This window comes from Melanostigma gelatinosum (genome assembly GCF_949748355.1).
Source record: "Melanostigma gelatinosum genome assembly, chromosome: 2".
Lineage (NCBI taxonomy): Eukaryota > Metazoa > Chordata > Actinopteri > Perciformes > Zoarcidae > Melanostigma > Melanostigma gelatinosum.
In genome coordinates this window covers 19,674,823-19,698,739 of record NC_136635.1, presented here as the reverse complement: position 1 = coordinate 19,698,739, position 23,917 = coordinate 19,674,823, and the positions used below count along the sequence as shown (strand labels likewise).

Here is a 23,917-nt window from a genome sequence, read left to right as displayed (position 1 = left end):
TTCAATTTTCTTTCTTTGCAGCTTGAATATTATCCCTGGTCTTTTCCCATTGAATTAATCTCTGTGACGTACTGTACATCACAGATAAACATTTTGTCGGCTTTTGGGTAAACCATATAATAATCACTTAATGTGTAATTGAGCTGAATAAAACGCCCTCCAATCAGTCTTATTAGATTGTCCAAATAAAGGTGTCAGCGTTTAGCAGTGGAAAAAATGAGACAGCAAAGTGCAGCCATTGACTCTTTCTCCGGTAGTATCTGACATCAGAGTGGTTCATAATTCATACCAGCTGCTACGTTTACGAATTAAACCATTAAGTGCTACTGTACGCACAAGATGAATCACTAATGCTCTTCTGCTGCAGCACTTCCTCTGCAGTTGGTGGATGAAAAACACACAACGTGCGTTTCAGGTGACGGAAACAACCGAGTGGGCGTGAAGTGGGTAAATGGAGAGAGTATCCGTGTTTTCTGGGAATGTAAAGGGAGGGAACCAACGAAAAGAGCCAAGAAAATGCAAAGACGGAAGACATTTCGCCTTCAAAATCAAAGCCTTGCATGAGATTCGCCTTGTTCAGTCCGTCATTTACTTTAAACTATTGAAGTAAAACACTATGAGATAGCCAAATCTATGAGATAGAGTCAAAATGTTCGTATGCAAAGTCGAAGTTATGTGATATTAAGTCAACAATCAAATCAGCTATTTGACTTCGCAAAGTTGGATTTAGTCTCTTGATTTTGACTTTATGTCTTATCTATTTTTAATTAGCAAGTCAAAATAATGAAGTACTCTCTATATATATATATAGAGTATATATATTTGTGTATATATGTATATGTATATATATGTGTATACATAAACTATAACCCACTCTGTTGTATATATATTATGGTTTATACATGATTTTGTATGTTGACTCGATGATTCATGGCTTGCCTTACAATAAAATAAATAAAAAAAAGTTGTATCAGGCATTAACGTTTACATAATTGTTATCCTTGTTACTGGTGGAGATGGGCTTCCTTCCATAAAATATCCCGTTGGCCAGTTTTGTCGACTTTATTTTACGCGTTACACCGGAAGTCTCTTCTTCCTTTGTGGCTCGCGCTAGCTTGATGGCGTCGTCGGAGCGGGACTCTGGGTAACGCAGCTGACAGTTGGTAGAACCGGGTTAGCGTCAGGTTAACCTAGTTATCTGATCACTTGGGGCTTGGAGTTGAGTCATCGATCGGCCTATATTCACAGTTCAACTCTCCGGAGAGGACTTATTCTTTATGAATCCAACAAAAAGACTCTGCCGTCACCATGCCGAACATGTCCAAAGCGACACTTTGCCTTTGTTTGTTGACTGTGTTGGGGACATTTGTTTTCTTGGGAACTTGCTCACCAACTAACGTCGGAGGTTTCGGTAAGTAGCTACCTCGAGCTCCCGACACTTTGTTTTTATTTTCTGTCTCACTTTTCAACCCTGGACGCGCCGTTTCGGTTCGTCCCGGGGTTTAGATTTAGCTCGACTAACGCAGACGCGCGACATGAATCCGAGGACAATAGCCTCAAACCTGCTAGAGTACAACAAGAGGAGCCAGATACAAGAAGCAGCGTTGAGTTTTATTCGTTCGTAGTTTGACATATTGCTCCCATCCCCCAGTCAGTTTATTGCCTTCACATAATCTGACAGCTCAAACAAATTGCATACTCATCCCTCCCCCTCCCCCTGGTAGTAAGTCATGCACATCTGTAAACAGCTCTCATAGTATGGAGGCTAAGCTACTGCTCAATGCAAAGAACCCTGAGTGTCTGTAATACAATACAGTGAAGCTGCAACATGATATTGTTTCCTTTCTGTTTTTAGAAGGCCTGTGTGGGTAGGGCACTGTATGCGAATATCTGTTTCATATTTAGCTGTGATCATCCATAATATAGATACTGCACTATGCTGTATGGATCCTGCCAATTTATTCCACTATTACCGTCATTTTCATCTCCATATTGTTTATTTCATTGGGGGTTTTTCCTGTATAAATGTATTTCTGATGGCCTTCTTGCGAGCAGCTAAACGTTTTTTAAAGAGATAATCCTCCTGTGTTATACATTTTTGGATTTTGCCCAGATATAATGTGTTCATTTCTGCTAAAATCTCCCAAATGTCTCCCCAAAAGTACAGAGGAAATGATCGCAATGAACTAAATTGTAGCCACTGTAATTTGTAAGTAATTTTAGCCATTTTGTATCACATATTTGTATTAGTGATTTGTCATTGTTTCTTTGTTCGTCCCATCACCACAGACGAGGATGCGTTCACCATCCAACACTCGAGCACGGGCATGTGTCTGGATGTAGGGGCCTCGGCAAACCTGAGTCTCGCCCCCTGCGACCCAAACGGCAGGTCCCAGCTGTGGAAGTGGGGCTCAGGCCACCGGCTCTTCCACGTGGCCACGTCCCTCTGCTTGGCGCTGGACGTGCAGTCCAAGACGTTGTCCCTGGTTGACTGTGGCGCCAACATCCTGCTGTGGTGGCGCTGCCTGGACGGGGCCGTTTTCACCGTTTACCAAATGGGCCTGTCGGTCAGCGACGGCAAAGTTGCCACCAAACGGGACCCTAATGACACGTGGGTAAGAGGAGCATCCCAGGACAACATCTGCCAGCGGCTGTACCACGGTGAGTGTGGTTTCCCCTCGTCTTATCTGAGAGAAAAGTGCTTTTTTTGTCGTCCATTATCTCTGAGCTCTGAGGGTGGACCAACGCTTGAGGGAATGATCAGTCAACAAATGAAAGGAGTGTAGTTTGTTTTTAATGGAAGACAAACCTCCGCAATTCAATCTTGTGATAATGCTACACCCTCGTATGTATAAACAGGTGTTCCTTTCACATGACCAAACAGGCTGTTGGGAATTTTTAACAGAACCTGACTGGTTGGTTGTCTTCATTCCTAGCAATCATTACTCCTTTGTGCTGCGGGACAACACAGTCAGTCAAATTCCAGGTTAAGGAATAAGACTTCTTCTGGAACCCGAGCGTCTCTGTTTCAAAACTGTGTGGATCTTTGTGGGGATTCTTTCGGGTGTGCTTAACGATTGTGCATATCTAGGTCTGTGGCGCAGATAAAAGCTGACTTTCACTTTTGTTTCGTGGGTAGTGCTCCCTGCGTGGCTCTGTTGGGGCACATGTGGTCAAACGACTACACCGTAACAAATGAGTTAGAACTGTTGGAATGTACAGTACGTGTATGTTTCCTGTGTATTACTGTATAAAAGCACTGTTAAAGGTATCACTTTAGATGTATATCCATAGGACCCAGAATGCAAGTGGGAGTGGTACATGCTTTCTTTATAACGACACATGAATATAAAAAAACACAAATGTAGAGGATCTAGACTGGCACGAAGATGCATTCAAGAGCCAATTTTCTTTTCTTATTTTCCTCACTTGTTACTTCTTTATAATACACTCATACTTATATCTCCTTGCTCACAGCCATTCATTTTACTTCCCAAAATACAGGCTCTGATGTAAGTTTAGGGTGAGGTGCCGATGTAGAAACCTACTGTCAGTGTTGGATGGAGTGTTGCATCCTTTTACATTTGCAAAAATACAACGCTCAACTAGGGCTGGGCGATAAATCGATTTAATCGATTAATTCGAATGTGTGCTTTAAGGCGATGTGTTTTATTGAAAATCGAGAAAATCGCCCCCACCCTCCCCCCCCCGTTGGGTTCCCGTAGTTGAGTGCGCGCGCATTGTTTACAAACGAAAACAATGGCGGCCAGCAGTGAAGCTCTCGTTCTTAAGAGAGGGAAGAATGTGTCTTCGGTGGTCTGGAAATGGTTCGGGTTCGTGTCATCTGACACAGAACAAACAGCCTCAAACAGAGGCATGCCGCCGAGTGGGAGAAGCGTTGCACCCTGAGGAGGGAGCAGGACCGCGGGAGCACAAGCGACGCTGTCTTCCTGGCAAAAAATATTTAGAAAAAACATGCACTACTGTTTAATACTGTTGGTTATGTTGTGAATGCACTTGATTTTGTTTACATGCACTTATTTACTGTGCAAAATATGTTATGTTGATGTTAGATCAGATGTTGCACTTTTGAAAATGTGAATGTTAAAGGGTCACATACATTTTATTTCATGCTGTGTTTGTATCAGTGTATTCAGTTAGAAAAGCTTACTGTAAAAAGTTACATTTGCACAGTTGTTTACAATGGAAGGCTACTATTTAATGCCATTTAATGTTATGTTTAATTTAATTTTATATTTAAATGATTCAGGGAAACAAAAGAGTGACCAAATACTTTTTGTATACTACAGGCACCTTTCTACAATGTTCAGGTTTTGTTTGCACTTTATTTTTATCAACCTACGAGGGAAAATCATCACAAAATAAAATAAAAAATTGTTTTCAACAGCTTCTGTCATCTGCAAAAATTTGTGGGGGAAAAAAATCGATTTAAATCGTGAATCGGATTTTTTGTAAAAAAATCGGAGATTTTTTTTTTAGGCCATATCGCCCAGCCCTACGCTCAACTGTGTCGAACGGTTTTCTGTGTTTGTGGATCCGTTGACTGCAAATGAACCACTTCCTGTCCACATATGTGGTCCAACCATGTTTCCAAAGGAAGACTTTCATCTCACCCTAGTTTATTTTGCTGCACCGTGTGTTCTTAAGAAGAAAAAGAGGAAGTGGTTTTGGTGTGCACGCTACGAGACACCGCATTTGTTTTGGGCGACACAATTACCAGAGGCTCGTAAAAGGTCTTTGACTTTGCTCTTTGCTCCCCTCTCCTCTCGGTGCAGTCGTCCACACCACCGGCGGGAACTCTGCCGGCTCTCCCTGTGAGTTCCCCTTCAAACACAACGGCAGCTGGCATCACGGGTGCCTCCCGGATGCGAATTTCCCCGGAATGTCCTGGTGTGCAACCACGTCGGACCAAGACCAGAAAAAAGGATACTGTCTAACACCTGGCATGTTCTTCAATACTTAAAAAAACAAAAAACATAATCATGAGTTTCACAATTTTTGTCCCTTTTACTCCACTTCTAATGGAGACATTTGGCAGCCCTTTATATACCGGTATGTTTAATGTTGGCATTACTGTGAGAGAATCTATATTTGTCTCAATGTCCGCTGCATGCCTGGATGTTTTCTAAAATGTCTGCTAATAGCTATAGGTCACAAATCTATTTTCCTCTGCAATAAAGCCTGTTAGATTACATCCGGCATCAACAAAATGGCACACTTAAGACTCTCACGCTCACACTGATGGCATCTCTTTGACCCTTGCAGAGGAGGGTTGCCAGACTCTGTTTGCCGGGCCGGAGGGGGATTCCTGCTATGAGTTTGTCTCCAGTGCCACGGTGACCTGGCAGGAAGCTCTGGATTCATGTCGCAGTCAGGGAGCTGACCTGCTGAGTGTGTCCGAGCTCGACGATCTCTACTCCAAAACCTGTGAGACCCAGTTACTTCTTCTTCTTCTCCTGTTCTTGTTTCTCCTCCACCTATCAGCTGACAGAAATCCAATGCACAACGTAGTCAAAGTTATGGACTTCTCGTTACAATCAAATGCTCTGATGTGAGAGGAATGCTTCCCAGCATTCATAACATGTATGATTATAAAAACTAATACAAAATAATTAAAGTTAGCAGCAGTTTTGTTGACTTTAAAAGGAAAACAAACTACAAATAAATCCTTTTCTAAATGTATCAGCTGACGTCTCTCAAAGCCCAGAAGCTCTAATTATACCGTTTGAGATCTTTGAAAGTTAACAAACTATTTCAAGAAACAAAACCGAAAGAGATCTAAAATACATCTGCATCTCTTTCACTCACTGCCCAAATGCCAAATGACTGTTTGTGTCACACCAGGCTGCACCTGACACGACTTACAGATGCTGCGAGTGTGGATGCTTTTCTACCTCTTCTGCTATTTCTTCTTCATCTGTTTGTCGGTTCTTCTTTTATCAAAACCTTGGTCGTCATGCGGTTGGTCATGCCTATGATACATCAGCTGAAAACCATTTAGACGAGTTCAGACGAATGTTTAAAAAAAAAGTAAAAAGTAACATAAACAGTCTCGAAGGCTCAAGGATGCATTTCAGCCCTTAATGTCTTCTTTAGAGGTATTTGTCAACTCTTTTCTTTCAAACATTTGTGGAGTTTGGTTATGTCTTGCATCCAGATTATCTTGCGCTCTTAAGTTAATGCTGTCAGACACTGGAGAGCGCAGATGTTGCAACGGCTTCATAGTATCTGTGACACTGGTGCTACAAACTTCTTTTTTTTTTTCTTTTGTCGGGAAGTTGAAAACCACATCAAGGGAACTGGTGCAGCACCACTTCTCCTCGCTCTCCTTCTGAATCAACTGACTGTTTAGCCCCGTGTTTGTTGTTTTCACAATCCCAAATGATCTCGATGCTTGGTGTTATCTCAGACTTTTTGTTTTTGTATGTATGCGTGTCCTGTCCTGTCCTGTCCTGTCCTGTGTGCTCCTGCGTTGCACTGTGCAGTGTTGGACGGTCTTGACAGAATGCCTGAGAGGATGTGGATCGGCCTGCACCAGCTAGACACTTCTCACGGCTGGCAGTGGTCGGATGGTTCCCCTCTATCGACCCTGCGCTGGGAAACAGGTGAACGTGGTTTCAAAAAAAATATACAAAAAAAAATTGTCTTTCCCTCGTGTTCTAATCTTTGTCCCATTTCTGAAGAATATTTATATAAATGACATGTAAACACACGTTGATCTAAAAGTGGTGAAGAATGAGTCGATAAAGCTCAACGGTTCGGCTAGAAATAGAAAGATTTTCCGGCTGAAAAACACCTGCTCCATCTAGCACACCGCACCGCTAGTGCTGTCGTGATGTGCTGTTGTCGCTGCTCTAATATAAACTGAGACTTTGTGTCAGTCAGAGGAACAATGCGGCCAGTGTTGCAAAGAAGCTCATTGTGCCTGTTTTTTCGGACACAGTGTGGCGTTGGGGTTGCCACTGTCGCTGAAGAACTCATTAATAGTACTGAATGGAAGGCTTTATAAAGCCTTCCAGCTATTGTAATATGTTTGCTGTTTGTTTTTTTTTCTCTTCTCAAAGGGAAGATGTTGTTCTTAAGCTGCAGTGTGAACGTCGACGATACTGCAGCCATCTGGCCCTCTGCTGATATGAGCTCTTAGTGCTTGCTGTAATTTGCGACGTGTCACTGTGTTGAACCGTTATTGCGACAATCCCTTTATTTCACCTCTCTGTGCGACAACACAGTTGATAAGCGGAACCTTGAAAATAACTTAAATGCCACTCCTCTGCTCCGCTATCACGGCCAGTGTGTGACTTGTATTTGTGTGTGTTTGACAGGAATGCCATCCACCTCCATGATTTCTGATTCGGACTGTGGGGTCCTGAACTCCAAACAGAGCTATGAGTCTGAGGCGTGCAACAAAATGCTGCCGTACATCTGCAAGAAGAGTGTCAATGCCTCTGGCGAGGCAGCAACAGGTAGGTTAGCTGCTGCCCTCGCTGTCTGCACTTCCATTTCCTCCTGAATCCTGTTTGAAGAAGACTAAGCGTCCACAGCCATGCCAGCGGCTCTGTGAGGCTGTACTTCAGGCGCAGCTGTGCTTTGAGCTAAATGCATGCTGACGTGCTGATGTTAAGCAGGTCTAATGTTTACCTTGTTCACCACCTAGCATGCTAACATGTGCTACTCGGTGCCAAACGCAAAGTACGGCTGCAGCGGAATGTCATTAGCTTTGCAGGTGTTTGACATATGAAAAAAGTCAAGTGGTCACCACAGTTTGTTGGACATGAATGTCTGTGCAAATTCAATCCATTAGTTGAAGACATTTCACTCAAAGCCACAAATATGAGCCTCGTGGTGGCACTGGAGGAAAAGTCAGGGGAACACCAACATCATTAGAATTAAGCCTCTGGGGATCATGAATGCGTTTTGCAAATTTCATGGCAGTCCTTCCAATACTTTGTAGTAGCTGTTGGCTAAAAACAAGGCTACATATCTAGAAGCTTCAAACAGCTCATAGTGTCACAATACATGCAACATAACCAAAGTGTCTGCTTTGAACCAACTGACGGACGAATGGACCGTTGATGCTGTTGTTTTGCTTCTTCTTCTTTGTCGTCTACGTGGGGTTTTAACGGCAGAATAAACCAGCATATTAGGTGCATATCTCCACCTGTAGTTTTTCTCTTCTCATATCGTGTCAGTTCTCTCTTTCACCTTCCTTCATATGTGCATATGATAGCTATGGCTCTTTTGCACATTTGTCTCAGTTGCAGATCATAAATCCCTTCTGAGTCAGATTTGTGGGATATACAAATGAAATTGACCTGACTCTCCCTCACGGCCTCCGTGTGTCTCGGTCCTTCTTTACAGAATCTTTTGTCTATAGCGAAACACTGTGCGCAGACGGTTGGGTCCCGTGGAATGGCTGGTGCTACAAGTTGGTGAAGGACACGCCTCAAAGCTTTACAGATGCCCTGATGCACTGTAACCTCACGGAGGGAGGCTCTCTGGCCAGCCTCCACTCCGTTGACAGCAAGGAGATGATCAGCACTAATTTCCATGCAGGTAAATAAAAAAATAAAAAAAATATAAATCTAAATGTTCTCCAGCCAGACCCCTGCTTTGACGATTCGATGTTCTTATGTTTGTTGTGGCTCATCAGACGGCAAGTTTTTGGACGTCTGGATCGGTCTGATCGGTGACGGCATGAACCCCACTGTCTTCAAGTGGATGGACAGGGCACCCGTCACCTTCACCTACTGGGACCAAAACCAGCCACTCCAGCCCGCTTTAGATACCAGCTGTGTCTTCTACGCTGGAGAGGTGCGTGTGTGTGTGTGTGTGGTGTGTGTGTCTCAGTGTTTTGTGCAACCCCACCCACTGCATTCAGTCTTTTGTGTTCGGCCTGTGTGGGGAGTGTGTGTCCTACCAAGGCGTTGTTTTTGTCCCCTCGCGATCTGCTGTTGAAGTTTGTTTATACGAGGCCTGTGTCCGTGCTCCACAGCATCATGGTTGGCGGGTCGGCGACTGCACAAAGAGGCTACCTTTCATGTGTCAGAAGAAAGGAGAAGTCAATGAATCGGCAGCACAGCCCGGATGCCGCTTTGAGGATGTGAGTATTGTCTACTACGTGACCTGCCTTCCCATGGTGAAGCCTGCAGTGTTCTGCGTTACCTTTTACTTTTTTTATTTTTTTTTTATTGCAAACTGACATGTAATTTAGTTCCAGGGCTCAAAGACTACGTGCAAATTACAAGCCTTAATGCTAAACATTGTGGTTTATTTCCGCAGATGAATTTTTGGGCAAACTTGATCCGTTTTTTTTTTGTTTATTCGCGTCCATGTTTGCGTGGAAGTGATATCTGTCCTTCCACACATGAACATCTTGTGCTTGAGCTGTGCGCATACGTCAGTTATCATCATAACATTTTGAAACAGAGTAGAGTAGCCATGCAAGTGTGTATTTTAACGGTTACTTGCTCCCAAGGCCAGGTTATAAAGGCAGATCTGCAGCTGTGTTACAAGCTGATGCCAGACAATGAGAAATGTGTGACTGCACAAACAAAACGATCCTTTTCTGAATACTGATCTTTGTGTTCCCGATACAGTCCCATTGGCAGGGACGGGGTGTGTATGAGAACTGGGACTAAGCATGAAAGTGACACGTGTCTGCTTGTGATTTGAATGTCAATCCCTCAGGGTTGGAGGAGACACGGCAACTCCTGTTATCAAGTGAACACCAATCAAGTGTCCTTCAAAGATCGATGCAACGTCACTATAAGAAACAGGTAGGAGAGCTGCTCGGTTTAAAAATGTTTTTTTTTTTTTTTTTTTTTAAAGCACACGCTGACACCCACCGGCAATACCTGGTATGCTCATGTTCGGCTGTTCTTTCCAGGTTCGAGCAGGCCTTTATCAGTCGTCTACTTAGAAAGCAGATCAGCGTGGAACCTCAGCATTTTTGGATCGGGCTGCAGGACACTAAGAACACAGGGGAGTACCAGTGGCTGAGCCAGGATGGGTCCCCGGGTGTGGTGACATACACCAACTGGGGCTGGTTCGAACCAGGTTAGTAAAAAGCCACTTCTGCTCCACTCGGTGTGTCTTATGCAGGAATAGCACGAGACCGGAGGAGAAGCCATGTGACCACAGACTCTGGTTAAGAATGTTTAGTGTTAATGTGCTGCATTTCATTCTGAACCTCTCTCCAGATTATGGTGGTTTCTTCTAGTGTGGAGGTTCAGATTTACTGATTTACGAATGCAAAAAATAACTATTAGCAATTTTGCACATTAGATTTAATTAACTTCTTTGTGATACATTCACATGTGTATTTCAGACCAGGATGGAGGCTGTGCAGTGATTTCTACCGCAAAGCCCCTGGGCAAGTGGGAGGTGAAGAACTGTACCATTTTTAAGGCCGGTACCATTTGTAGAACAGACCTCAGTCCACCTCCACCCCCAGAACCAGAGCCCAACCCCAACGCAACCTGTCCTGATGGATGGGTGTCCAGACCAAACACCAAATACTGCTACAAGGTGTGTGTGTGTGTGTCTGTCTGTGTCTGAACAAGACTTCCTCACATCTGCTTCAGGCTATGGCTCCAGGCTACATTAGGTGCTACTAGCATAACACTGTTGACTCTCCAACCGAGCCGTCGGTGGTCAAGTTGCCTTGTGGGTAATGTAGGCAGCAATTTTGGGATAAGAGCGAAGAATGCGTGGAATAAAGAAAATTATATTTTTGTTTCTAATGTATCGATTGTAAACTATTTACATAATTCTGGGAACAAACGAAGAACTATGTCGTTTAGTATGAAGTAAATCTTAAGTATCTATTACTGAAGCTGCTTTTGCATTGGACGCAATCCAAACAATGGCTTTCTTGTTGATAGTTATTAGACTCTATATTACATTATCTGACAGGCGTTCTTGTACGATCCAGTCTGTTGCTTCACTGTCACGGTTTTAAGTAGCCGTCGTAAATTGTTGTTTCGCCTCGTCAGGCGTTCCACGAGGAGAGGCTGAGCCGGAAGCGCTCCTGGGAGGAAGCTGAGCGCTTCTGTCAGGCTCTGGGAGCCAACCTGCCCAGCTTCACCAGCAATTATGAGATGAGGGCCCTGCACAGCATCCTGAGAGACACCATCAGGTATACACACACATGCACGCACACGTCCCGTACGCATTGCTTTATACTGCTGCGTCTCAAAACAGAAATGGCAACGTCTCTTTTTTGTTTCTTTGAAAGAGGATTCATTTAGTGTCAGGAGTGATGGTTGGTTTGCTCTGGTGTTGTTGTTGCAGTAATGATCGCTACTTCTGGGTTGGCCTGAACAGACGAAACCCAGCCGATCGCTCTTGGCAGTGGAGCAACGGTCAGCCTGTGAGTATGACAGACATATTATACAAGACTTATTTTTCAGTGATGTCATTTGGAGTTTTTTCAACAAATATTCTTTCACCAATGAACATGTTGATAATGGTAATAACCTTTATGTCAAGAAAGGGAATTTGACAAAAATTCATGGACCAAATCAAAGTATAATGAAAACGATAAGAAGATGATATCAGTGCTGGATTATATTACTTTATAAACCTTTATTAATCTCAAACACAACACATCTGGCTTGGATATACTTATTGCACTGTATTGTATTTATTTATGAGTAATTAGTCTGTTCATTTCATTTAACAGGTTTCGATGGATATTTTACACCAAGACTTCCATGAGGATGATGCATACAGTCGGGACTGCACTGCATTCAAGGTGAGCTCCATCTCCATACCCACTTATTAGGGGTGTAACGATACGCGTATTTGTATTGAACCGTTCGGTACGAGGCTCACGGTTCGGTACGCATGACGAACCGAACACGTTTGAATTTAAAAAAATTTAAAACCTTTATTTAACCAGGTAGTCCCATTGAGATTAAAAATCTCTTTTGCAAGATGTAAGTAACAATACTACATGACATTAAGGAGCAGTTTTTGTTTTTTATGCTTATGTGTTGCTAAGAAGACACCCCAGAAGATGAGTCACTCAGGTATAGTTCCATCATTGTTCAAAGTCAAAGAATAACTTTATGTTAGTTGTAATGAATAAATATATTTTAAAGTCAAGTACATTTCTCTGGCATTTATAGTTTTCTACTGTACCGAAAGTACCGAACCGTGGCTCCACTGTATTGTACCGAACCGTGGATTTTGTGAACCGTTACACCCCTACCACTTATGTATTTTAAATGTATAATCTCTTTCTTACCTTTTCTGTACGCATGCTTTTTTTAAATATTTATTTGAGTGTGGTTAGATGTGGTTACCTATACTGTACAAGCTTAATCTGACTCTCTATCTCCAGACGTCCTTTCTTACACTATAACCGCAGGGAGCAACCAGATCTGCGATGTCACACACATGAAACGGCTTTTTCTCGTATGTTTCTTTCACGATGACATTCAAACAATCTATTTCCCTGTTAGACATCGAAGAGCACCTTGAAACACCTGTTTGTGTTTCTGCTGCACGACTTGCCCCTCACACCGTTCTACGCCATACCGTTCCACTGTGACGCCAGGCTGGAGTGGGTCTGCCAACTACCCCGCGGTAAGACTCTCATCAAGACTGCCGAAATACAGAGATTTGTAATGTTACTGTACTTTTGTGATCCACAGAGTTGCGGTAAAGAACAAGATTTTCCCAACATGAACCCGATATGATGCCGTTGTTTGTTTGTTTTTGGTTACACTCTGATATAACTCGTTGTTTGTTCACATCGTATGCTTCAACAGGAAAGACGCCAAAGAACCCAGACTGGTACAATCCCGGTAATGACCAAATCTTTCCCGTTTCTGTGTTCAAATCGAATGGCCTGAATTTCTTTTTTTTATTCCCAGATGATCTGCTAATAGAATGACTCTTCATGCTTTGCAGGTGCACACCATGAGAGCTCTATCTTCATAGACGGAGCAGAGTTTTGGTTCGTTCAGGAGCCGCAGCTAACTTTTGAGGAGGCAACGCTCTTTTGCAGTATGAACGGCAGCAAACTGGCTGCACCACTCAGCTCGACTGCTGCCAGACAGATCCACCAGCAGCTGAAGAACGTAAGTGGTCAAACCATGATGGACTTGTTCGAATGCTGCTTTTAAAAAATATATATATTTAGCTTAGCTGCTTCAAGTAACAAGAAAAGATTATCTTCAATAGAAATTCCAAAATACAGAGCAATAAATGTAAGCGACGTGAGTTAGTGTTTAACTGGGAAACAGGATTGTAAGGGGTGCGCCTCAGCTCCATCTTTATGAGACTGACTGTCTGACGGAGCAGCTGGATGAGCCACAGCTGATCGAGATGAGCTACTTAGTGCAGTGAGACACTCAGACCACACAAGCACTCAGGACGTGGGCACTTTCAGGCTTTTCTCTACTTATCTATACTTTCAGCTTGAGACTCCATTCAAAGCTTCCAATGTTCCACATTTCTCAGACATTGTTGGTATTTTTTAAACTTTTACAGCCGGCAGTAGTGCTGAAAGTCTTCTCATGGTTCACAAACTTAACTAAGACTAGAAAATGTGAGCATATTACACCAGTTTAAGCTTCTCTCCATTGGCTACCTACCTATCCATGTCAGATCAGACTTTAAGGTGCTTCCGATGACTTACAAAATTGTAAATGGGCACGCCGCTTCCTACCTTTCCTATCGGGACTCCCCGGTCTCAGAATCCAGGCCTCCTGTCTGTCCCCAGAAAAAGAAGTCATCGGGCCAAAGGGCCTTTCCCTATAATACCGCCTTGTTCAATGAATTCAACTGTGTGTGCATTAAGGGCCAATTAACTGGGGCGCATTAAAGTTCATAAATATGCCTGTGCAGTTAAAAAGGAAAAAGGGTGAAAACTTGTCTTCCTGTTCTCTCTTTTTTTGCGGTTACCCTGTTTACCCCTTTTCTTTCTCCATCCGTACTTGATTGGCAGAGCCTGGTGACCGGGAAATTCCTTCCTTTTTCATCTGGTCATGGGAAGCTGACAATCTTTCATGAGAAAACAGCTGGAAGCAGTCAAAATAAAGTAGAACAAAGTTCTGCCCCCAAACTAACCACAAAAAAAACCCTAATCTCTTCATCTTAATGACATTAACTGAACATCTCTGCATGAATTTTGACCGTACTCTTGTGATGGAAGTGCAATACACAATCTCTGGAGAGCTCAAGAGAACTACAGCCGAGTATTTCCACATCAATTGATTTATTTTTTATTGTTCGTAGTTTCTTGCCTGCTTGACGGCTGTACTCGTGATCACTGCCTGAGAAGTTTTATTTATTTTTTTTTGTATGAAGTATTTTAGAAACTCTGTTTAAGACAAGAGCTAATAAAGTTTATTATTTTATTATGTGGTGCTTTTGCTTGCGTGTTTTGAACAGATGTCCAGCTCTCCCACGCAAAGCTGGTGGGTCGACTTGAGAGAGCCTGGACGGATATTCCCCATGTCGTAAGCCAGTACAGTTCCACACACATACAGCTCATGTTGTACAAACAGTGTGATGTTGACTGAAACACTGTATGTTCTAGGTACACCCAGATGTACTTTTACCATTCAGCTTTCCTGGGCAGATGCTCCTCCATCAGTCCTGAAAACTTCTTTCCAGGTGAGCAAACGTCACGGTGTTTCTTTACAGCCGAGTGTGGTTACGGACATTTCTTAACTTACCACATTGGATAGAAAACGACTTCAGCTCAAATCAGTTTAATTATATATTTGGCTTCAGTTTGAAATAAGCCTCATTTCTTTGTTTTCTTGGCCAATATGAAACTTGAATAAAAACCTGGTTCAGATGAATCTAAAGGCCCAGAAAACCTTTTCTCTCAATCTGCTTCTATGTGAGAACAAAATGCTGATGAATATTTAACCTTCAAGGGAAAATCTTCAGATTTTAAACCAAGTTTTCAGAGGTTGTAAAGCTATAAGCTGTTCATTTCAAATATTTAAAGGTTATCGGTAGCGTAAAACAGTAAGGTAATATTTATAAGAACCAATCTGGCTTTAATCCTGTTACTTGATTTGATTTCATTATCGTGCTCGTGGTCTCTTTTACTAATCCACACATTTTGCTGTCGTAATGTCAACTTGCAGAGCATGAGCGCAGTTGCCGTCAGCAATTGTCCTTCGTGTGCGAGAGACACAACATCACGTCAGTGGAGATAAACCCTCTGGAGCCTCAGCCTGGAGGACTGCCCTGTGGAAATGGCTCTCTGGCCTTCAGAAATAAGGTCTGATCGCTCAGCAGCAACGACACTTTAAGAGACTAAAAAAACCGATCCACTACTGTCCTTATGGTCGTGTACTTCAACGCTAAAATAAGACAGAATCACTGTTCAAAGTTGGAGATAATTGAATGATAATGCATCCATACTTTGAAAGGAAAGTCCTCCTGGAAGCTCTTTAACACCAACCACAAAATCACGGCCCAACATAGACGATCTCCTTCTGAGATATTTCCATCACAGCTGCAGTCGAAGAACTTCAAATGGCAGCGGATTTGAAGAACTATGGTTTATATAATTCATATTTACTGCCCGAGTGACATTTTGAATATCAAACTCTTCTCACATTGCTCACTTAGGTTGGTTGCAAATGCAAAAACAATTGTTAAAATGGGTGGAGTAGCATTCAAACTATTTAGCTTGGCATCTGCCAATTGTTTATCTCTTTGTGTATTTTATTTAACTTGGGAGTTTCTTCTTCTTTTTTTTAGTGCTACACATTGATGACGAGCATGAAGCCTGTGTCCTTCAAGTATGCCAATGACGATTGCCAGTCGGTGAGAGGAACCCTGGTCACTATATCCGATCAGGCGGAGCAAGGTGAGGGCGGCTATAGTTCTAGCTCTATGTTTGACGGGTAAGGTTAATAATATGCCCAATATGACTCCGATGATGTCAAACGCACTGTTAACTGTTGTAAAATATATATTTTTATGTTTGATAATGTTCATATGTGAGCCGGTCAACTAAAGAAATGATAGTTGCTCAGAGTCCAAACGCATGGTCTATTGAACACAAGTCATTGTTGCACCGTAATTGTGTGTTTCAGACTTCATCACCACCATTTTGCCGAGCATGAGAAACATGGACAGTATATGGATTGGTCTGAAAATCAAGCATGGCAACCCGGAATGGGTGGACCAGTCCCCAGTTAACTACGTCAATATTAACCCCCTGGTTCTGGGCATGCACAGGGACATAAAAGTCAACGTAAGTTCTCCTTTCCTTCACTGCCCTTTTGAAATGGAGACACATCTGTCTGTTTACAGGTCTTTCAGAGAGATGTGTGAAGAAAGTAGGAGAAAGCCTTTTGGTGTCTTAACCACATTTTAATTCACAATGTCATTTTTGTCTGTACTTTTGTGTTCTTGCTTGACAGACATGGGATCTGGACAGTCGGGATTTGTGTGTGTTTTTGATCAATAACCCCAATTCTGCCATGCTGGGTACCTGGGACTATTCGTCCTGCACACAATTTAAAAATTTGGCCTTTTGCCAACACTATGCAGGTAAATCACCACCTCCCGCACTGAATACTACTTTATTGTACAGATTTCTCTCACTTAATCAAGCTTATGCTTAAATGATGCTCTCGCCCCTAATCTCTCTCCTGTAATCTCTCTAATAAAAGGCATAAAGTGCCCAGATAAATACTTCTCACGTGACATGATGTTCTTAAAACACAAGGTTTACTCATTTCAGATAAGCTAGAGGAGCCCCGCGTCCCCACAAAGAGCTTCAAGGTGAACAACCACACCATCTTGATACTCAACAAAAACCTCACCTGGTTCGAGGCCTTAGAGCAGTGCAGGAGCAACAAAATGGACCTGGCAAGCGTGGCCGACACCTTCCTGCAAGCCACCCTCTCCGTGCACGTGAGCCGCGCACGCAAGCCCATGTGGATCGGCCTCTTCAGCGAAGACGTAAGTGTGCCACGGCAGGGCTGCCTTTATTCGAATGCACTGCTTTTGCGAGATACTTCTTTTGGAATATTTTCTTTGGGTTTTGTGCACAGGACGGGATCCACTACCGTTGGACCGACCACAGTCACACTGTTTTCAGCCGCTGGTCTTCCGACGCCACCAGTGGCTCGTGCGTCTACCTGGACACCGACGGCTTCTGGAAAGCCGAAGAGTGTGAGGAGGAGCTGGGAGGCGCTATCTGCCACAAACCACATGGTACGGACTGCTCGGCGCAGACGGCTGTTTCACCTCCTCGTATAGAGCGAATGCCTGCGAGTGGTGGTGTATGAAACATCAGGGCTTAAAGGGCTTAAAGGGTTTACGGCGATGCCAGCAGAAACATTGAATGCAAAGCTACGGCTTCCCTGTTTGGCCTGGCTGTCGATACAAAGCACAAGCACGATCTGGCCATTGTAATCAAGTTGTAAGTCTATAAAATCGAAGCTCTGGAATGTTCCACGTTTTCTGTTATGAATACAGTTTTACAGAAAAAAAAAAGAAACCCTTTATTCATTTTTATGATGTGAAATAATACGAGTAGCGGTTCAGATTTCTTTTTTCCAATCACTTTTTGTCACCATCGTTCTTTATTAATTTAATCTTTAAAATGTATCCACTCATTCTGTCAACATTGAAACTATTTTAAATCCTTGCAGACTTCCTAACTTCAACATAATGAATGAATGAAATTTGAATGAAATTTATTTATAGAGCGCTTTTCACAGACATGACATCACAAAGTGCTTAACAGCAGAAATTTAAAAACAAAAAAAACCACAATGTGACCCTAGGTTCAATAAATTACATAATGAAATTAAATTAAATTAAATTAAATGAATTGAATTGAATTGAATTGAATTAAATTTAAATTAAAACATATTTTAAGAGCAGGTCTAGGACATGGGTTTTTACTCAAACGCCAGCCTAAAAAGGTGGGTTTTGAGCTGGTTCTTAAAAGTATTCACAGTATCTGCGAGGCGTAGAGTTGCAGGCAGAGCATTCCAGAGCCTCGGCGCCACTGCCTCAAAGGCTCGGTCACCACGTGTCTTAAATCGTACTCTAAATAAGCATTCTTCTCTGTGTTGTACATCCTTTTCATTTTTTTTGTCTCGTGGTTGGTTTCATCTACATTTACAATCTCATCTCTTCTCTGTTGGCATGCGCCCGTATTCTTGCAAACGCTAATCTTTAGAAACTAAAATGTAAATTTACGGATTACAGTAGAGATCATCGTCACACCAGAGGATGTTGCGGTCAAGTGCCCCCATAAGATTAATGGTCCAAACTGGATCCCCTTCAAGAACAACTGCTACTCCTTCAAGCTGGTCTCCACCAGATGGGACCAGTTTGACCAAGGACAAATTCAGGATACCTGCAAGACGCTACGTAAGAATGTCACAACACTGGGCACATGTTGTCGTGTCATGTTGGTTTGCTTATGAATCTTTCAACAACAGACCGATGATTAAGCGTTTATGTTTCAGATGCAAATGCAGACATCCTGACCATCCGAAATTCAGAGGAGAACGAGTTTATTAAGCAGCAACTCATACCGTTTCAAAACCTGGTCCAATTTGTATGGCTGGGGCTGTTCAACGATGACAACGGTACATACTTTCACAGACATCTATGTCAATTTTTAAGCCTGTGCATATCGACACTGATACTGGTTCTGTGTGTGTGCTAATTCTGTTCTGCTGTAGATAACCTGATGAAGTGGTATGACGGCACAAATGTTCAATATTCCAACTGGGCAAATGGCAGACCAGATGGAGACGGACCATTCATGGCTGGTCTCACCGGTGACGGCAACTGGCTCCTCATCTCGAACCCAAACCTATTTGCAGAGTTCAAGCAAATGAGCATTGTGACCTGCAAACTGGACAACGGTTGGTGCATCGCACTTGATGATTCACATTTCTGTGTCATTCTGTTGAAAAATGCACCGCGCTCAAAAACAAAATAAAAAAACGATCTCACGTTTTGTTATCCTTCGCTCCAAAGAACCAAAGCAGGAGTACAACCTGTCGTCCAAGGATTTCCAACATTACGGCAACTTAAGCTACGAGATTGTGACCAAAAAAGTGAGTTGGCACCAGGCTCTGGAAGAGTGCGGTCAGAGGGGAGGCCACCTGGCAAGCGTCCACGACATCCAGCACAATGCACACGTGAAGCTCATTGCCAAGACGGACGGCTTCCTGCTCTGGATTGGCCTATCGAACCAGGATGTAAGATGCAAAAAAATGTTTTCCGGGCAAGTGCATATGGATTTCTTTCTGTTGCTCAAAACGGCCCCTCTCTGTCCCTCTCCCTCCCTCCTCCCGGTGCAGGCTAGTGACTCAGACTTCGAGTGGTCCGATGGAACGAGATTTGACTACAAAGCCACCATCTCTGACTCCGGCTCGGACAAACTAGAGGCCAGCTGTGTCTACGTCACCCCCGCTGGAGCCTGGGTGAAGACCGGCTGCAATACGTTGTTGGACGGAGCCATCTGCTACACCACCACCATCACCACCGCCTCCCAGAGTAAGACATCGCCTTGTTTTATCTACAGAACCACATTGCTCTCGCACCACTGAATCACTTTGTACATCACGGCGTCATGCATCTACTTGCGACTTCATTTCATGCTGTAGTGGCACATTGGCCGTCGTCCACCTTGTATCTGTGTTGTCATGAATCAGGAGCCAGAATGCAGGTGGCCCCAGCGGCCAATCGCTGCCCTCAGAGCACCGGCGTGTCCAAGTGGGTGCAGCACCACGAGCACTGCTACGCCTTCGACATGAGCTTCTACAACTTCAGCGCGTACAGCATGGAGCAGGCCGGCAGCATCTGTCAGAGCATGGGTGAGTCCGTGTTTGGTGTATGAAGGGTTGGAATCAGTATTCATCTGAGGCAACTGTAGTCCACCAGTTTGCTTTTTTTTTGTTTGTTTTTCTGCTGACAGATGCTCAACTACTGACCTTAAAAACCAAAGAAGAGAACGACTTTGTGTCAAAGTACCTGTTCGATGACCCGCTCATCACCAGTCGCGTGTGGCTCGGCGTGGAGGTCGATACTGAAGGTAAACACTTTGAAATGGAAGCAGGGCAGTGAAACATTGTTTAGGATTTCGGTAACACGACAAGTTCCAATCTGCACTTTTCAGACATTTCAAATCATGATTATATTCGTCTATATAATTCCAGAGTTTGACTTGTAGATGAAAAACAAGCTTCTTTTGTTTGTTTGTGATGATAATTGACGATACAGGCTTGTTTTTATTCAATGTTTACAGCAACAGGAAACATTTTATAGGATTTAGCCAAGTGTTCTGAGGAAAGAGATCAAATTGAATTTGGGATTGACAGCTGATTCCTGGTGGTTGAACCTTCTGTTTACATGTGAAGAAAACAAAGGAAGAAATGGAAATACAAATAAATGGTGATTACATCAGTATGTTCAGTTCTGTTGCTCCAAGTGGCCAAACCAAAGAATGTTGTTTTCATAAATCTGTGCGTTTACTAAGTCAGGTATTTAGAAACACATTATTTATTATTTATTTGTTACACAGCGATGGTAGTGCTCCTCCCTTTCGCCACTGATTGTCTCCTGGTTCTCCCTCTCAGGTAAGCCTGTATCCTGGCAGGATGGCTCGGCCCTGGCCTACTCTAACTGGAAGTCTGAGGCCCTGGTTACTGGGAAGAAGTCTGGCCCCCACTGTGCCGTCATGATGGCGGGAGATGAGGGAAGCTGGAAACTTGTCAGCTGCAAGGCAAGCCACAGCCGTGTTGTCTGCCAAATCGGAGCAAGTGAGTATCACAACTGCACTGAAGGAAGATTTTACACAATTTGGGAAATGTGCGTATTCGCTCTCTTGCCCAGAGTTAGATGAGACGATTGTCGGTTAGCATAGCTTAGCACGACGACTAGAAAGGGGTAGATGGCTAGCCGGGCTCTGTCTGAAGGTAAACATTTGGCAGACACTCCAGGAAGTTTGCTGGTCCCGGGTGAGAAATAGTCCGGCACATAATCACCCTTAAAACGTCTAATTGTCATTTTTACACTTCAGTTTTTGTAAGGATTAAACAAACAAGATATAATGTGTTGATTAGTGAGCTTTAGAGAAAAACTGGCTCGCTGTGCCCCACTGTTTCTAGTATTTGTGCTAAGCTCAGCTATCTGGCTGCTACGTCATATTTACCTAGTTATAGGCATCAGAGTGACATCAATTTTCTCATTTCACTCAGCAAGAAATAGAATAAGAGTGTTTTTCAGTGAATCTCCAGCTTCTCTAAACGTGATGTAACTTCACTGACAACAGTAGAGGTTTTACACGTTTCTTTAGTTTGTCTTTCTGACAGAGTATGAACTCAAATAAAAGCTGTATGAACTCAAACATGATGACATCTTGTTTAATGGGACCAAAAACCTCTACACACCGACTGTTCACTCCCTGTCTCTTCACTTTTTGCGTGCTCAGAGTCTGGAGGCTCTCCTGTGGCGTTGGGTCTCTTCCTCGTGGTCGTCCTCGCTCTCGTGGCAGTCGTCGGCTTCATCGTCTATAAGAAGAGAGGAGGCCGCTTCTCCTCCACCGTACGCTACAAGAGGACCCTTGACGACGCAGACGCCACCAGTATTATAACGGACGCTGACTGAGCTTGCTTAAGGAATCGGCCTCAGGGAGTATTGATGTGCCTTGCGTGCATTTTAGTGCTTTTGAGCAAGAGCAGCCTTCCCCTTTTCTTAAATTATTTATTTATGCCGCTTAAGCCTGCAGACGTTCTACAATTATGTTTAAAACTGTAAATATTGTGAGAATTTAGAAATTCTGCCAATTGTTTCTTAATTTGGGTTATTTTAGATCGAGTCCTTTTGTTATACCGAATGTAAATACTTGGACTGATGCTCTCTGGTAAATGTTGATCATTGACATTGGTGGGATGACTTTTTTTATTGTTTTTTTTAAATTGTAAAAAGAATTTAAATTGATTTACATAAATATTCAAGGCGACACAACACTCCCTTTCAGCCTTAAAACGGGTTCAATTGCACTGATGTATGCGTGGCTCCAAACGATCAGAAGCATAACGTGCATTTATCAGCTTATACGGTCTGTGTCATTACTCATGCGATTTTATTTTTCAACTTAAGAAGATTTGATTTCCATGTGGTAACAATGAATCGATACATTAAGACCAGTCCAGCTGACTACACAGTAAGATCTGTTTTCATTTGACTTGAGTGTTGTATGTGCCTCACGATGAACAGCTTCAGAGCTCCACACATGGCCCCAAGCAAAAGGAAGAAACTAAAGACTAAACTTCAGCAAATCACATTAAAACCATCTGGATTGAGAGAGATTGCACTCGGATCAAGAAAATACATTTTCATTTTTAGTTGGACTGTTTTAAATAAGAAGAAAACATTTGTCATTGATGAGAATCTCACTGACTACCTGTTAACATTACTTCAGGAGAAATAGGTTTAAGCCACTGGATGAGGTGATTTTCAGTTCCACTCAACGTATTAACACCTACTAAGATGTTTTAGTTGTCAATACATGAATAATGCCAGAGAAGAATCTGATATTTTAGTCCTGCTGCTTAGTTTTAAAAGTGTAGGACACTGTCTTAGCCACATGTTGTTTTGTTTGTATAACTTGTCTGTTGATGTAGATCTGACTTTCCTATGCACTTAACTACTGAGCAAGAACGCACTTTAACATGTCGTGGAGCTACAGTTCCTACTATATTTAAGCACAATGAGGTTTGGAGAGTTTTTAGAGATGTTCAGTTTGCACTGGCCTTTGCTGTGAATGCTTTGTAAATATGTTTTATAACTGAGAATGAACCAAAGATGCTCTGAGTTCTTTGAATGTCAAAAGCCTGAGCTTTCCTTTCACTTTGTCGAACTGCCTCAGTACGGCTTGTTAACCCATTCATATCAATTGTAAACCAAATGTCTGTGGGTTGTTTTTTTATTTCACCACCACTCTTAAGCAGATCTCTGAGCTCAAATCAGGTACAGTTTCCTTCCAAATAAATTTCCTGTCTTCAAAGACGTGTCGTTTTCCCTTTTTTCCACTGTAATTATTTCATTTGTATTTATTATCTACGCCAGGTGATCATGTAATCATGCCAGCGTGTACGTGAGTGAGTGTGCATCTCTGCGTCTGTCCACGGCTAATCTTGCATTCTGCGAAATATTTTGGATGGCCAGTTATGGCTCAATGCTCAAGTGTCTCTCGAGGTTGCGTCGACTCGCGCTGTCGCAAAACAACTTCCATTGACTGTTCCATACTACTAGGCTTACAAGGCCCTGGTATTGTGCATGCTGGCTCACTGGAATGGCATAGACACACTTAATAGAACGGTATGATTTTGATCAATTACACCTGTTGTAACCCTGCTATGACATGTCAAAGTGGCTGCTGTGAAAAGGGCCTATTTCCCCATCATTGAATGACAGTCATTTTGAGATGTAATTTTAAGTGGAAAAATTCTCGCAAATATTTAACAGATTTACAAATATTGAGACCACTGGAACGGTGGATCCACTGATTTGTATATGGACATATGACAACTTATTTACGGATTCCAGCGGTTCAGACCACCGTTGCTGTCAGCGTCTCAAGTTTTTCCCATTATTCACCTGCATTATGTCTAGATTACACATCACTGTACAATATTTAAATTAGCATGAAAATGTTTTGGGGTGGATATTACAGGGGTATCCCCATTAAACACATTTAGAGGCAGTGTGATAATTGCACTTGGCTGCCATTTTGTTTCACCGCTGAACAAATCGGACTCACTCGCAGGTGTGAAACGTCTCATTTAGAGGCGCCAATATGTCGGCACCTTACAAGTGTGGAGACTTCTTACTTGTGTGCAGCAATTTATCTCCAGTTAAAAGAATAGAGCAGAGG

At 42.9% G+C, this 23,917-nt stretch overlaps 1 protein-coding gene across 2 annotated transcripts; it reads left to right on the top strand.

Moving 5' to 3' along the window:
• The first annotated feature begins 1,146 nt into the window (after positions 1-1,146).
• Positions 1,147-23,041, top strand: ly75 (lymphocyte antigen 75). 2 transcript variants are annotated; one of them, XM_079284528.1, is made up of 35 exons: positions 1,147-1,411; positions 2,290-2,661; positions 4,797-4,964; positions 5,287-5,448; positions 6,507-6,626; positions 7,344-7,484; positions 8,380-8,574; positions 8,672-8,832; positions 9,014-9,121; positions 9,709-9,797; positions 9,908-10,077; positions 10,349-10,548; positions 11,016-11,158; positions 11,314-11,392; positions 11,705-11,776; positions 12,489-12,612; positions 12,798-12,833; positions 12,940-13,109; positions 14,425-14,492; positions 14,573-14,649; positions 15,135-15,271; positions 15,757-15,865; positions 16,095-16,255; positions 16,425-16,554; positions 16,748-16,968; positions 17,061-17,223; positions 18,232-18,393; positions 18,492-18,614; positions 18,711-18,896; positions 19,012-19,235; positions 19,338-19,533; positions 19,692-19,853; positions 19,955-20,071; positions 20,616-20,798; positions 21,470-23,041. In XM_079284528.1, exons 1-35 carry the CDS (start codon positions 1,309-1,311, stop codon positions 21,643-21,645), a joined length of 5,208 nt encoding a protein of 1,735 aa, XP_079140654.1. In that variant the 5' UTR covers positions 1,147-1,308; the 3' UTR covers positions 21,646-23,041. The 2 variants fall into 2 exon arrangements, with proteins under 2 accessions (XP_079140654.1, XP_079140653.1); XM_079284527.1 differs by having other exon boundaries at positions 18,229-18,393.
• Positions 23,042-23,917: the final 876 nt, after the last annotated feature.

Bases quoted from the DNA above. Each gene is read 5' to 3' on its own strand.
- ly75 (XM_079284527.1), top strand. From the start codon at position 1,309: ATGCCGAACATGTCCAAAGCGACACTTTGCCTTTGTTTGTTGACTGTG. The intron at 7,485-8,379 runs GTAGGTTAGCTG...CCTTCTTTACAG, and splicing joins CTCTGGCGAGGCAGCAACAG to AATCTTTTGTCTATAGCGAA. The intron at 10,549-11,015 runs GTGTGTGTGTGT...TCGCCTCGTCAG, and splicing joins ACACCAAATACTGCTACAAG to GCGTTCCACGAGGAGAGGCT.